Raw genomic sequence first — 14,698 nt, forward strand, 5'->3', positions numbered from 1 at the left:
AGAAGTATGAGCTTCTTAAAGTAAAAATCTCTGCTCTGTGTATTACTTGAAAGAACTCATCCCACCAATGCACATAATGAAAACTACTTCAGATATGAAACCAGTAATCAAATAACCAAACAATCATAGTTTGATGCTATTCCTTTGGTGCTGCCTCCTATTAAGAAGCTTCTAAAAAACCCAAGTAGCAAAATGCTACCCTTTTGTAATATCAGCAGATTTTTATTTTGATCAGGGCAATAATAAGGCAAGCAAGAGCTGTGTATAATTTTGACTACAACTGCTCAGATAAAATCGGGGCTGTGTTTATAGCAAATGCTTTTAGAATGAAAAAAGAAAGAAAGAAAGAAAGAAAGAAAGAAAGAAAGAAAGAAAGAAAGAAAGAAAGAAAGAAAGAAAGAAAGAAAGAAAATCAGATATATTCTCCTGCATTTTTTTCTAATAGTCCTCATTTCCTTGAGGAAAGAGAATTGGCTTTTGTTCAGTGAAAAAGAGAATTTGAGACACATTCTCATAGTTGGAAGATGGACCTCTTGCATTTCTGAGACCACTTCCTTTATTATATAACCACCTCTTCAGAGGTCTGCAGCCTCACTGGCTTTTTATACTTCATATATGAGATGTATAAGGCCACCCAACTCAAATTATGAGACCCTGGGCAACACACAACAAACAAACCTCAAAGAAAAATGCCAGGAGGAAACTCCTACCATGGGTCTTTTTCAGAGGAGAAAAATATGGTCTCTATGGGAGGATGATTGTAAAAAGATGTATCATAAAAAATAATCCCAGCAATATAGCCCATGTATTCAACAGAGCAATAGAGCCTTCCTATTATAAAGTTAGCTGAAAAGCATGCCAAGACAAATTTGAAAGAAATTCTCAAGTGTTTTGAAATTAAAGCAGAGTATCAGATGCCTTTTTCATAAAAGAAGAAAAGATTTAAACTGCTAATTTCTACAACCTAAACACAAATAAAACGGAATCACCAATAACATTTTTAAGAGATTGGTTCAAATAATCTCTTGAATTTCTCAGTTAGAATGAATATATATATATATAGTAAAGAAAGACCCTGTTCCAGTTTTTCTTAAGTCAGGAAAGGAGAACAACTGTTCTTTCTTCTCCATCCACCAAGGGCAAAACATTTTTTAAATGTCTAAGTTCATAACCTCTATCCTCTAAAAATGGACATTTCTAAAGAAAACTATGCAACTAGTATTTTTAACCAAATGGATAAAAAAGAGATAAAACCTTCAGAAATAAACTTAAAATATATTGCAGGAAACATTTTGCTTAGCTCTAACTCTAAAACATAGCAGTATATTTCTATGCATTCTCTACTATTGATATCAGCAGTGACATCAAATCCTTGCTTATCCCCTCAGTATGATCATATTTATCAAAGAGATCTCATGCTGCCTATTTTTAAGTTACAAACTAACCTATAAGTTGATTAAACAAAGAAAAAAATAGACAACTCAAACATCCCCCTTATTCCACACACACTCACTCAAAGACAATTCCAAGCATCTGCAATAATTTTCATATTTTCTTTTCTTGGTTGAAGCACTGTGTATTCATACACACTTTGTGTCTGAAGGATTGCTAGCACACAAGCATAGAATGTGTGTACATGCAAGTATGTGGGTGGAGGGGGGGCGGGTGTTTTTTCTTTTTTATCCAGCATAGAAAAATCTCTGTGTAATATTGTAGTTTACCAGCTTCTGCCGTTCTCCCAAAGGGGACCTGACTTGAAGGCAGAAGAGGAGATGACACACTGAGTGAAAGTTGGGTGTTGCAAATGCATGGGGTAAAATTAGGTTGTGTGGCTTCTTCCCTGGTAACAGGAACCATTCCATTTCAGTGCAAGCTTGCTCTTGACTCTCTGAAAGAAAAGTGATGGCTAAAGTCCATTTTGTCTGCTGTAGCTGAAATTGGATACCTCCATCTGAGTTTCTGTAAGGTTAGAAATTTGGGATTGTGTCCTTCCTATTTCTTCTAGAGCACAGGCTAGAGAGTCTAAGTCACCATCATGCTGGTGTCTGGCTTCCCATAAGTCCAAAATGACCGCAGAGGGGCTGTGGTGTGTAGCAAAATAAGATAAATTCCTAGAGAAGGAGAAAAACAGAAGGAGAGAAAAAAAAAGAAGTGTTAGAGTAGTAACTATTGTCAGTCAACCACAAATGAAGAGAGGCAGTCTAAGATGCAAATTGAAAACTGCACTACTGTAGGCAAAGATTCTCACAAAATTTTCCATTTGTTCCAAATAACCACTTTTCCTCTAATAGTGTTCTATTCTAGCTTGGATCAACTCCCAATTTTCTCTTAGTCCAGCTCAGTTTTGGTTCATCTTTAGCTCTCTCTACCTGTTAGTCAGTCCTTAGCTTTGCAAACATTATTGGTTGTGGGATAATCTGAATAATAGGATTAGGTGGGGAGGCTAACAAATATACCTATCTCTTGCATCTAAGCTCAAGAGAACCATTTCCTCCAAGGAAGGAGGCTGTCTCTTCCTTCATGTTCTGTTATAGATAGGATGGTATAATGGCCTCCATTCAACCAATAGATTTCTTCCCAGATGTAATTGTTGAACACTCTCAAAATTCTTCATTGATTCTTTCAGTTCTGGTTTGTCAGGCCTTGGCAGGGGCAGGAATTCACAATTGTGCACGATTCCTGCTGTGCTCGCCGCTGGAGTGCAACCGATCCAGCTGGATTTGGAGGCTATAGTTATCACGTAGAGATAACTGCAGATAGGGGAGATCCGGGCAGGGGTCTGGGAGCATCGCAACCCCCTTCCTCAGCCGGCTTAACTCCCTTTTCCAAAGGTGGTGGAGCGGCGGTCAGCAATGGCCGCCACAAAGAACCTTTCCGCCGGACAAGTTTGTGCAGGAGGAAGTTGAGAAAGTGAAAGTTTTTGGCTGAACCGGGACAACAAGTAACATCTGAATACCCTGGATATTTAGCTCTCTAAATGATACATTGTTTCCCAAGAAGATCGTAAAAAGCTGCGGATGAAAGTGGAAAGGGAAAGTTTTTTTTCTTCCACTCTCCTTCCCTACGGAGATAGCAGATGGAAATTGGAAATACCCGCTTTGGCAACAGAAGGTAACTAATTTTGAAAATTAAAGCCAAGGGGACATTAAAGATTTCTGAACATTGATATTTAAAAATCAAAATCTTTTTGCTATAAGTGGGAAGGGAGAGGTAAATGATTTATACTAAGATTCTGCTGGAGGAGACTGCTTGGACCTTATAAGATTAGAGACTAAACTGCAATAAAACTTCTAAAAAATCATTTTGGAATTGTGTAATTGAACTCTACCCCAGGAAGAGAAAGTATTAAAAGAAGAAAATGCTAAATGAAACAGTTTGTGTTGATTTTGATTGCTTGATGACTTTGGGACTTTTGCAAACTATCTTTTGAAAGACTAAAAACATTTGGATTGTTTAAAAAAAAATCTTACAATGGCATTATCTGTGGAAGAATTGAAAATGGAATTTAAAAAGCTAAAGGAAGAGGAACAAGAAGGCAAGGGCTCTTCTGGATCTGTTTTTCACTTCTTAGAAATGGTGATTTCTACTCATCAGGAAATACAGCAACAAGAAAGCTGGGATGGTGAAGAAGAAGCCATCTTTAATGGACAAACAACTTTAGTTGAGGAAGAAAAGGGAAAAAGGGGAAAGAAAATGGAGAATTCAAGATTTAAAAAAACAATCAAGAAAGGGAAAAATAAGGTGAAAAATCGATATAATGTCAGAAAGCAACAGAAAGGAGGAATACAACAGAGAGGGGAGACTAAGAGGGCAGAGATTGAGACATGGGGGGGTAAAAAGGCTAGATTCGACAAGAAAGGAGGGGAAAAAGGGAAGAGAAGTTATAAAGGCTTAAAACAAGATGTTAAAAAACAGGGTTTTTTAGAGACAAAGGGTAAAATACAATTTAAAAAGACATTCTGCAAAAGTACATAAGATTGTATCGTATTTGTATTTAAAATAAAGTTAGAAAATTGGAATATTTTATGTGTTATAGAATATTGTAGGGAATGTGTAAAATGTCTAAGATTTAATAATAGAATTTAATTAATTAATTTGTTATGGAACATTGTTTTTACTATATTATAAGCTTATTATATTTTTTATTTTAAAATGTTATGTAGAATGTACTAAGCAGAATCAGAATGGAAATTATGTATTACTTTAAGTGTTAAATTTGGGGGAAAGATAGAAAGGCGTCATACTTCAATCAGTGATTACAGGAAAAATTTTGTATTAAAGAGAAAAGATAAATAGATAATTGAAAAAGAATGGACAAAAGATACAAGTATAATGATTTAAATTGAGATGAAGTAAATAAAATAGAATTAAGAGAGTGAAAAGAGGGGAGAAGACATAGAAAATATAGAATGTTAAATAAGATATGAAATAGTATATAAGGTGAGCATGAATTTGATTTATGTCTGTGCAAAAGGCTGTAACCCAGGGATAAGCCGCTTTCTAAAAAGAAGTTTTATGTTTTCATGTTACCTGTTTTGTTTGTTTATGTTTGTTTATTGAGAATTAAGAATGTTGGATGAGAACATATGAAATTGTAAATAAGACAGATGAAAGTATAAGTTTAATGAATAAAATTGAATAGAAGTAAAGGGAAAAATAGTGAGAACTTGGAAAAAGAGTAATAAGATGTGAAGTTGAATACACAAGATGCATATTAAATTGTGTTTGTATGGAAATGTGATAATTTGGAACTATGCTGTACTTAAACAAGATGTTTTATTTGTTTTGTTAAAATTTAATAAGCAGTTTTTAGAAAAGATGTTTTATGTTCTTTTTATGTTTTGTTTGTGTATTGTCTTTGAAAATTAATAAAATTTGTTTTTTTAAAAAAAAATCTTCATTGATTCTTTGATATATTTGATACTTGTGTTTCCAATCCCCCCATGTTTTTTGAGATAAGCAAGATAAGCTTTTCTAACAGCTAGAACTTCCTGCCTGAACTTTGCATGAAGCTAGTTTGCATTGTTGGCAAAAAAAGTAAAATGATAATGAAGTAAAAGAATGGCATGCTGGAAACTGGATTGCAATATCTAAAACCCTTATGGTGTTTTACTCCTATCTACACCACAACATTTATTCTTTTCCTTTCCCCATCTTCTCTTGAAGTCCTGATATTTTATCATGGTAATAGCAATAGTAATAATACTTAACTTATATACAGCTTTCAAGTGCTTTACAGCACTCACTGGGTGGTTTTCAATGTCAACATTTTGAAGCCAACAATCTGGGTCCTCATTTTACTGAGCTCGGAAAGATAGAAGTCTGACTCAACCTTAAGCTGGTCAAGATGGAACTCCAGATTGAGGGTAGAGTTTGCCTATAATACTGCATTCTAACCATTGCACAACCAGGGCTCCTCATTCTTTTGTTTATGATCATTCTGAATAGAAAACAACTTGAATAATCAAATCCCACTTTCTTTATGATACAGGGTCACATTGGACTGGTTGTGAATCATCCATACTATGTGAGACCATATAGGGGTTATGTCTCCTTCCCAGAGTCTTTTGTTCTCACTATGGGAATATAATGCTGGATTGGCAACCAGGTTATATTTAACCTAGTTATAAACATGTTAACACTTTAGTAATAGAGACAGAACTCTTTTTGCTTTATATAAAAACTTGTAAAGGTAAATAATCTGTGTCTCTTGGACAATCCAAAGAGCTTCACTTTGAAACCTAGCTACAACATTATTGATCTTCAGGGAAGCATTATTAGTTTGCCCTCTAAAACAGTGCAAATGCATTGAACTTCCAAAAGTCTTAACAGGCATTTATTGTGTTCTACCCATTGGCCACTTAAGAAAAGAGGAAGTACACAATTCGCCAGCCTTCTGGACTTGATGACACCATATAACCTTGAATGCCTTGTGAAACAAAAATAATTTAAAAGTACACCTCTTGGCTGAAAGAAAGGTGTACACTTCTGCTATATGGAGGCATTAGCATTAACCTTGCCTTTTCCTGTTGCCTTTTGTCACTTAAACCAGCTGAAATGTGGGCACATAAATTATGGAAATGTTCATTTGTTTTCAATAGCTGTGGTGGAACAAACTAGTTTATGCATGCACATTATTTTCAAGCTGCTTCTTCACAAATTAACTTGGATTATTTCCCTTGGGAAAAGTGATATAAGCAAGGTTTTGGAGCAAGTATCTATTTTCATAACTAGATTTGCATACATACAAGCCACCAAATGTGCATAATCCATGCATGTACATTTAGAGAAGGTATACTTTTGGTGCCATCTTTGTAGAAGGACCACTATTCAGAGACCTTCTGGATTCTAGTGAGGGACAGTTCATGTCCTGTTGACTGATATTCTTTAAAGAGTTGCTTTGTTTTGATGAGTGTATGCAACATATACCGGTAGTCCTGAAGCTGATTTGTGAAGCAAATTGTCCATCATATTGAAGAGTGACATAACTAGAGTGCATTATACATTGTCTAATAGCCCTAGCCAAGCTTTGGTGAATGCTGTTTCAAAATAGCTTCCTCTAGGCTGCTTACCAAACATAGAGGATGTTATTTTTCTTCTCCAGCATGGCTTTCCTCAAACTCTTGCTAAACAATGACAGCTGTGGCAAGAGACACATGGCTCTGTGGCAAGAGCCTCCAACATGGCTCACAAAAAGCTTTGGCATGCCATGCTGCAGAACAGATTCTTTGCTTCTCCACCACTTTCTTGGCAAAGCTCAAAGAGGCTTTTGCCCAACTACACAGCTGCTCCAGAAACTACCTCTAGCTTTGGCAAGTGGCATATGGGAGGGGGGAGAAAGAGAGAGAGAGAGAGAGAGAGAGAGAGAGAGAGAGAGACTTCAAGCCAATCACATTACCTTGTTAATTGTGAATCTAAGTTACACCTAAAATTTATGAAACTACAGGTATGAACTTTTGTCCTGTCCCACAGTTTGATGTCAGCTGAGATATGGAATTAGTCTTACTACTTGGTAAAATGAACGAATTACTTTGATTTGCAAGTCATGAACTGGATTCAAAACCCAACTATCGCCCTCTTGACCCATTGTTATTGCCTTCTAAGTGTTATTTTATGAGATCTCTGCAGACCAGGTTGGAATCTAGCAGTGATTTCTATTTGAATAGTTCACAATGACTCACAGATGCTTGTGTGCTAAGATTGGGAAGATTTTCTCATAACTACCTCTGACCTTCACAGAATGTTTTGCACAAGATAGGAAGATGATTGGCCAGAGAGTTATTGGGAAAGAGATGGATCCTTCTGCCTCTATAATAGATCATTTAGAATATTTCAAACTCATATAACATTTGCATAACATGTGAAACAGAAGAGTTTAAATAGTTCACTTCTCACCTGTGACTTACATCATGACTTCTTGAAATTTTAAGTAGGTATACATAAATAAAGCAGAATTTATGTTACATTGGCAATGATCATTATCTGTTTTAATGAGAACAGCAATGTGAGCTAAACAATCCAGAGTAATATCTTTCTAAACTGATTTTTAGGAACTTTGGAAGAAAAGGCACAGGGCAATGCTTTATATTCATTATGAGGTTGACTTGAGGACAAACTTACAAAAATGAAAATAGCTAAGTTACACTGCAGAAAATAAACAAACACCACTTAAATTAATCAGTTCTTTTATCTGACTAATCCTATCAATTTAGCATTGTTTGGTACTCTCCCATTTCTATAGATTTGAACTGTAATGCATATGTGCAATGCAAATGACAACTTTTCAGAACACTAGGATGTGGCTTGCAACTAAAAAATTGCAAGCAAAAGTATGTGCAATAGGCAAAATTTGCTTTCAGAAAATGTTGATGCTGAAGCATATATTTAAAAATGTGTATATTAACAACTGTAAACATAAATTGCCCATTTTCAAGACACATTTTTTACTTTGATTTCATAAACTAATGGATAGAAATGAATTTGCAATAGGGAAAATTAAGGAAAACAAAGGAATAGTTATATCTACCTCAAATCCAGATTGAACAGTCAATAATCCTGTTAAAATCTACGAAATATGTAACATCCAGGGACATATTTTGATCTGCATTTTCTTAAAATAAAAATTCAGTATCTAAAGGCATCATGCATGCAATTGGTGTATTGAATGGATGTTAAGAAAAGGCATACCTTTGCACACCTTTGAATTTGGGATAAAATACTATCAAATCCAGTCTAATCCAGCTGCTGTTTGATTTATGCATATTGGATGTAGGATATGAGCAAGCTGATCCTGATCATCTGTTTGGAGTTGCTGTGCTCCCACAAAAGCCACAAGTCCAGACTCCCTTATGAATTCCATTCACCCTTATCTAACTTGACTGTTAGTAGATTATATTTGGTTTTACCATTAGTAGATCAGATTCTTGTGTATAGGTAGCATGTAATAAACTTTTACTGCTTTGAATTCAACTCCTGTTTCTGGTTACTTGCACCTGACAACAGGAACAAGCTGGGAATATTTTTGCTTGGTGCAAGGAGCAGATTGGGTGCAGAATGGCACAGTAGTTCATTTCTTAATTGCCTACTTCTCATCATTTTTCTTTTTACATATGAAATTCCTTTCTCTTCCAGGTGCTAGAGATAAAAAAAACAGTTTACTTACCCAGAGGTTTCCTAGCAAAATGTAATCTTCATTTTCTGACTGAAGGGTTGAACTAATCAAAAAGTAAATATTTTACAGAGGACATGCCCAAGTTCAAAGAAATCCTAATGGAATGACTTTCAACCAGAGCCACTATCATTTCCAAAATATTATTTTATTTACATTTTAATTCAAGTTAATACATTAATACATACATAATTTAATCAATTGGCTAATTGTGAATTATTTTGCAAAGTCTTCATAATGTCCATTTAGGTTGCTCTGTTTATCTCAGGTTTCTCATTTATACAGTACTACAAAAGGAGCACATTAATACTTACAGATGAGATTTGAAGGATTATTTAAATAATATTCAATAAAGTGTGAATTCTTGAATTTGCTATTAAAACTGCCACTGTTGCAGTTGGCATTGCTCATTTTTGAACTGTTCAGCACAAATTGAAATCTAGTTGAGTTGGTTTATCTCTCTTTTAAGTGAGCGGGGAAAATAATATATGTGAACAATGAAAGTGAAGGAAACAATTTAATCCTGAGGTCCAAATTGACTATTGGGACCAGGGAGGGAAGACACCGGTAAAGAATAAAAATAAATACAGGACAGAAAATAAAAGATAAATAAATTGGCAAAAATAAGTACAAGAGTGAAAATCAAGATAGAACAAGATCAGTCAAATAAATAAGGCAAATCTTAAATAATACGGTAGGGAGGAATTGGAGCTCAAAAACTTTAAGAATTATAGGGAAGAAAAGGATAAAAGGATAACAGTAAGCAAGTTAAGGTAGAAAAATGAACACAAAAGGCAGAAAAAGGGATTAAAAACATATTTTTTTTAAATCTTTAAAAGAACCAGCAAAAAGAAACAAACTCATGGAACAGGTGACTAATACAATTGTAGTATACAATATATGTTCCATGTATGTGTTTATGCCCAAAGAACACCAAAATTATACATGTATTAAATATAAACTATGTGAAGTACTAAGAGGAAAAAGTAAGGGGTCTAGAGGCAACTCTAGCCAAACTCCCACCTACACCAGAAAGCTATACCCAAATTGAACCAAATAATGAACAAATAACTCCCAGAGGATTTAACCCTGCTGATAAACTCTTGGAGGAAGACAAATGGAAGTATGTCACACATAGAAGGAAATACAATAATCGAAGAATGAAACAGCATACATCTAACAAACCCCTACTGCCCAATCTAAACGAACCAGAAGCAGCCCCATTAAAACTGAGCAATCAATTTCTTCCCCAGATGAAAATGCACAGACCCACAACTTCCCCCTCCAAGAAAACATGCAGACACCTAGAAAAGAAACAGCATCAAATATCCCTTTAAAAAGTCATATTAACAAATACACTTGAGATAAACAGAAAAGCATCCCAGAGTAAACCCCTCCCCGCAATAAGAAAGGCGAGTGTTGGTGATAGAAAATTCTATTCTCAAAGGAACAGAACCAGCCATCTGCAGACCAGCCATACAACATAGGGAGGCATGTTGTCTCCCTGGAGCAAAAATCAAAGATGTGGCTGAGAACCTAACCAAAATAAATAGGCCCACAGATTACCACCCTTTCTTCTTCCTTCACATTGGGATGAATGATACAACAAAGAGCCTGAGTACAATATTGAGAGATCATAAGCAATTAGGTAACAAAGTTATGGAGCTGGAGCACAAGTAGTGCTATCATCAGTATTCCCCACAAAAGGTTAACACCCTTTGAAGTAAAAAAGAATTGTAGAAATAAACCACTGGGTAAAGGGTTGGTGTCACCAAGACAACTTTGGTTTCCTGTACCATGGACTGCATTACCTAAAAAAAGGACTCTTGGCAAGGGATGAGCTGAATCAGAGGTGGTATTCAGCAAGTTCTGACCAGTTCTGGAGAACCGGTAGCGGAAATTTTGAGTAGTTCGGAATACCACCTCTGACTCCCCCTCCCCCATCTATTCTCTGCCTCCCGAGTCCCAGATGATTGGCTGGGGCTTCTTTTGTTGCCCTGCACAGGAGAATGGAGCTGGAAAGCAGGTTAGTGGGGTGGGGAAGGAATGGAGATTTGGCAGTATCCTTCCCCTGCTGTGCCCACTAAGCTATACCCACCAAGCCACACCCACAGAACTGATAGTAAAAAAAACTGAATCCCACCACTGAGCTGAACCTCACAAAAATAGGGGAAAATGTACTCGGAAAAAGACTGGCCCAACTCATCAAAAGGGCTTTAAACTAAAATTGAAGGTGAAGGAGGGTGATCAATCTTTAGAATCTCTAGAATACAAAACTAATCATAAATCCCAAGAAAACAAATCAAACAGTGAGATAGGGAGTGATGAGGAAAAAAGAAAAACTCTAACATCTAAGAGATGCAAAGAACGTACCTATGGACAGGCATAAAAGTCTTAAATGCTTGTATACAAATGCTCAACGCTTGGGGAACAGACAAGGTAAACTAGAAGCAATAGTACATGAGGGCCATTACAGAAACCTGGTGGGACGAATCCTATGATTGGAATGTACTAAAGGATGGATACAAATTGTTCAAAAGAAACAGATCAACAAAAAGAGGAGGTGGAGTTGCACTGTAAGAGATCACTATATATCTGATCAAAGAATAAAAGTCTGCTTTATTTAATTTGCAAGCCTCCGTTTGAGTCTTTGTTTTGGTTCATTTTTGGCTTAAGCCAGACCTTACAGTATACATACAGGGAAAGAAGCACTCTTGTGATCTTTTACTTTTAGGCTTGCTGTCAAACATCAGCCATAATAATTACTGTTTTGAACAATATGCAGGTTGCACAATTGGCTATTTTATATGTGAAATTATGAAATAAATTTGACTAGAGGTCCTGGGAAAATGTCAGAATAACAGAATAACACTTAGAGGGATCTTGAGGGACCTATGGAGACAGCCTTTTGCCTTATTGCAAGGATAAGAGTTTCTACAAATGCTCCAAGAGCTTCCAACCCCAATCAGCTTGCATGTTAAGTGGCAGAGAGGTCTGAGGGCATGGTCTTCCCTAAAGAATTGCTCCACTGAAATGGAATGAAGCTGCACAAAAGAAGACTGCAGAAAGCATGGATAATTCTGCTCTTTCAAACAGTTTTCCCTTGGAGCAATTCTAAACAGCTACAAAAGCAGCTACAAACAATCCCACTCTGGGACAAACTGAATGAACCCGCTCCAGTCAGCAGCGGAGCGGCGAGAAAAGGTAGAAAACAGGTGGTGCGCTTTCCCAAAGACTTCCGCTGCCCCACTCCAGCCCCCCCTCTCACACACACACTCTTCCTATTTTTTTCTTTCATTCATTTCTCTCTCTCTCTCTCTCTCTCTTGCTTACACACACACACACACACACACCTGGTCTGGGAAGAACTGAATGAACCCACGAGTTGCTGCAGTCAGCAGCGGGGCAGCAGGATAAGGAAGAAAATGGTCGGCGCGCTCTCCCAAAGACCTCCGGCAGCCACTTGCTTTCTTGCCGCCACGGCAGGAGGGCAGGGCAGGGTGGGTGAATATTCCAGCCAGCCCAGGACTGCACATGCGGTGCACAATTTTCAGCAACCCCGGTTGAGACATCCACCTGCCCTCGCTGTGCCATGGCTACTACATGGTAGGGAAAGCTGGGCAAGCGCCTTGTGGGATGAAACCATGCTGGCTTAGCCAGCCAGCCAAGCCCAGGGATGGGAAGACCCAGAAAAGTCCGAGGATGGGAGGGAAGGCCCAGAAGAGTCTGGGGATGGTGGGGGAGGGGCTAACACAACTCACAGGCTTACCTGTGAGCAGGAAGATCAGGGCTGCTCAGTTGGGGCACAGCCTGTGGGAAGGCTAGAACGGCAAGCCATGAGGACCCAAGAGGGGAGGAGCGAGTGGCAGGTGGGTGGGCAGGGTGGTCGGAGCAAGCATCAGGCGGCCGGCGCAAGCAAGCCAGCGGAGACCGAGTGACTGGATCAGGGGTGTAGCCAGCCACATGGCCACATGGCTGGCTGAATACCACCTCTGTCCTTAACTCATTCTTTGCATCAGTCTTCATGCAAAAAGAAATTATAGCCCAACATACAAAAAAAAAAAAACCTAATGTAAAAGGCAAACTAGAAATAAAAATTAAAATAGGCAAGAAAATGGTAAGAGAATACCTATCCGACTTTGATAAATATAAATCACCAAGTCTGACATATTATATTCCAGAGTTGTGAAGAAGCTGGCAAATGTTATCTCAGAACCACTGTATCATATCTTTAAAAAAATGGAGTACCGGGGAAGTATCTGAGGATTGGACTGATGTGGTTCTCATCTTCAAGAAAGGGGAGGGAAAGACCCAGAAAACTACAGACCAATCTGTCTAACATCAATAACTGGGGAGATTCTGGAAAAGTTAATTTTAAAAATATCTGCAAACAACTAAAAGCAAATAAAGTTATAACTAATAGCCATCATGGGTTTGTTAAAAACAGATCATGCCAAACCAATCTTATTTCATTCATTGATAAATTGACTAAATAAGTAGACCAGTGAAATGCTATGGACATAGTATACTTACATTTCAATAAGGCATTTGACAAAGTAGACCACAACCTACTTCTTGGTAAGCTAGAAAAATGTGACTAGACAACATCACCACCAGATGGATTTGTAGCTGGCTGACAAACCATACTAAGCAAGTAGTTCTTAATGATACTACATCCACATGGAGAGAAGTAAGTAGTGGGTACCACAAGGCTCTGTCTTAGGCCCAGTACTTTTCAATATCTTCATAAATTACTTAGATGTGAGAATAAAAAGGTAACTCATCAAATTTGCAGATGACACTAAACAGGCAGGAATAGCCAACAGCAAGCTCAGGATCCAAAAAGATCTTGACAAACTTGAAAATGGGCCCTATCAAACAAAATGAATTTCAATGTGGAGAAAACCAAAGCTTTACATTTAGGCAGGAAAAATAAGAGGTATAAGTACAGATTAACAGTGAGAGGGATTTTAATAGTAACAGTGAGAGGGATTTTCAGTCTTAGTGGATCACTTGAATATGAGCCAGCAGTGTGAAGCACCAGGTAAAAAAACTAATACAATCCTGGGTTGTATAAACAGAATCATAGACTCAAGGTCACTTAAAGTATTGGTACCACTTTATAAAACCGTAGTAATAAAACACCTGAAATACTGCAACCAATTTTGGTTACCATACCAGAAAAAAGATGTTGAGCCTTTGGAAAAAGTTCAGAGAAGAGCAACTAAGATGATCAAAGGCCTGGAGACTAAAACATGAAGAATGGCTTCAGGATTTGGGTTTGGCAAGCTTAAAGAAAAGAAGAATTAGGGATGTCATGATAGCAGTATTCCAGTATTTGAGGGGCTGCCACAAAGAAGAGTGGGTCAAATTATTCTACAAAGCACCAGAGAACAGGATAAGAAACAATGGTTGGAAATTAACCAAAAAGAGAAGCAACTTGGAATTAAGGAGAAACTTCTTAACAGTGAGGAGAATTAACCAGTGGACTTGCTTGCCTTCAGAAATCATGGGCACCCCATCACTGGAGGTTTTTAAGAAGAGTCTAGATGACGGGTGTCAAACTCAAGGCCCTGGGATCAGATCTGGCCTATACAGTGCTTAGATCTGGCCTGTGGGGCTGCCCTGCAAAAGAAAAGAACTGGCCTGCAGTGCCTTTGCCAGCTAAAATGGAGCTCAGGAGGGTGGCCTTTCCGAGTTCATTTTTGATGGCAGAGGGTTGTAGGAGGCCATTGCAGCCAAAAAGGGAGCACATGAGGGTCACGTGCAGCCTTCCCAAACTCTGTTTTCATTGGCACAGGATTACAGGAGACTGTCACAGCTGAAAATGGAGCATTTGAAGCAGTGGTGGGATTAAAAAAAAATTACTACCAGTTCTGCGGGTGTAGCTTGGTGGGCATGGTGTGGCTTGGTGGGTGTGGCTTGGTGGGCATGTCAGGGGAAAGATACTGTAAAATCTCCATTCCCTCTCCACTCCTGGGGGAAGACTGCTGCAAAATCTCATTCCCTTCCCATCTACTAACCTGCTTT

The 14,698-nt window shown here is 37.8% G+C and overlaps 1 protein-coding gene across 1 annotated transcript in view; it reads right to left on the reverse strand.

The window, feature by feature from the left end:
* Positions 1 to 508: 508 nt before the first annotated feature.
* The window catches only part of UNC5D (unc-5 netrin receptor D), a 726,013-nt gene continuing 711,823 nt past the window's right edge, over positions 509 to 14,698 (reverse strand). The window contains exon 16 of the mRNA XM_087938913.1: positions 509 to 2,111. Coding sequence (XP_087795039.1) covers positions 1,907 to 2,111 — 205 coding nt within the window. The 3' untranslated portion in view covers positions 509 to 1,906. The remainder of the gene's footprint in view (positions 2,112 to 14,698) is intronic.

This window comes from Pseudonaja textilis, chromosome 9 (assembly GCF_049901715.1).
Source record: "Pseudonaja textilis isolate UNSWEBS1 chromosome 9, rPseTex1.2, whole genome shotgun sequence".
Classification (NCBI taxonomy): domain Eukaryota; kingdom Metazoa; phylum Chordata; class Lepidosauria; order Squamata; family Elapidae; genus Pseudonaja; species Pseudonaja textilis.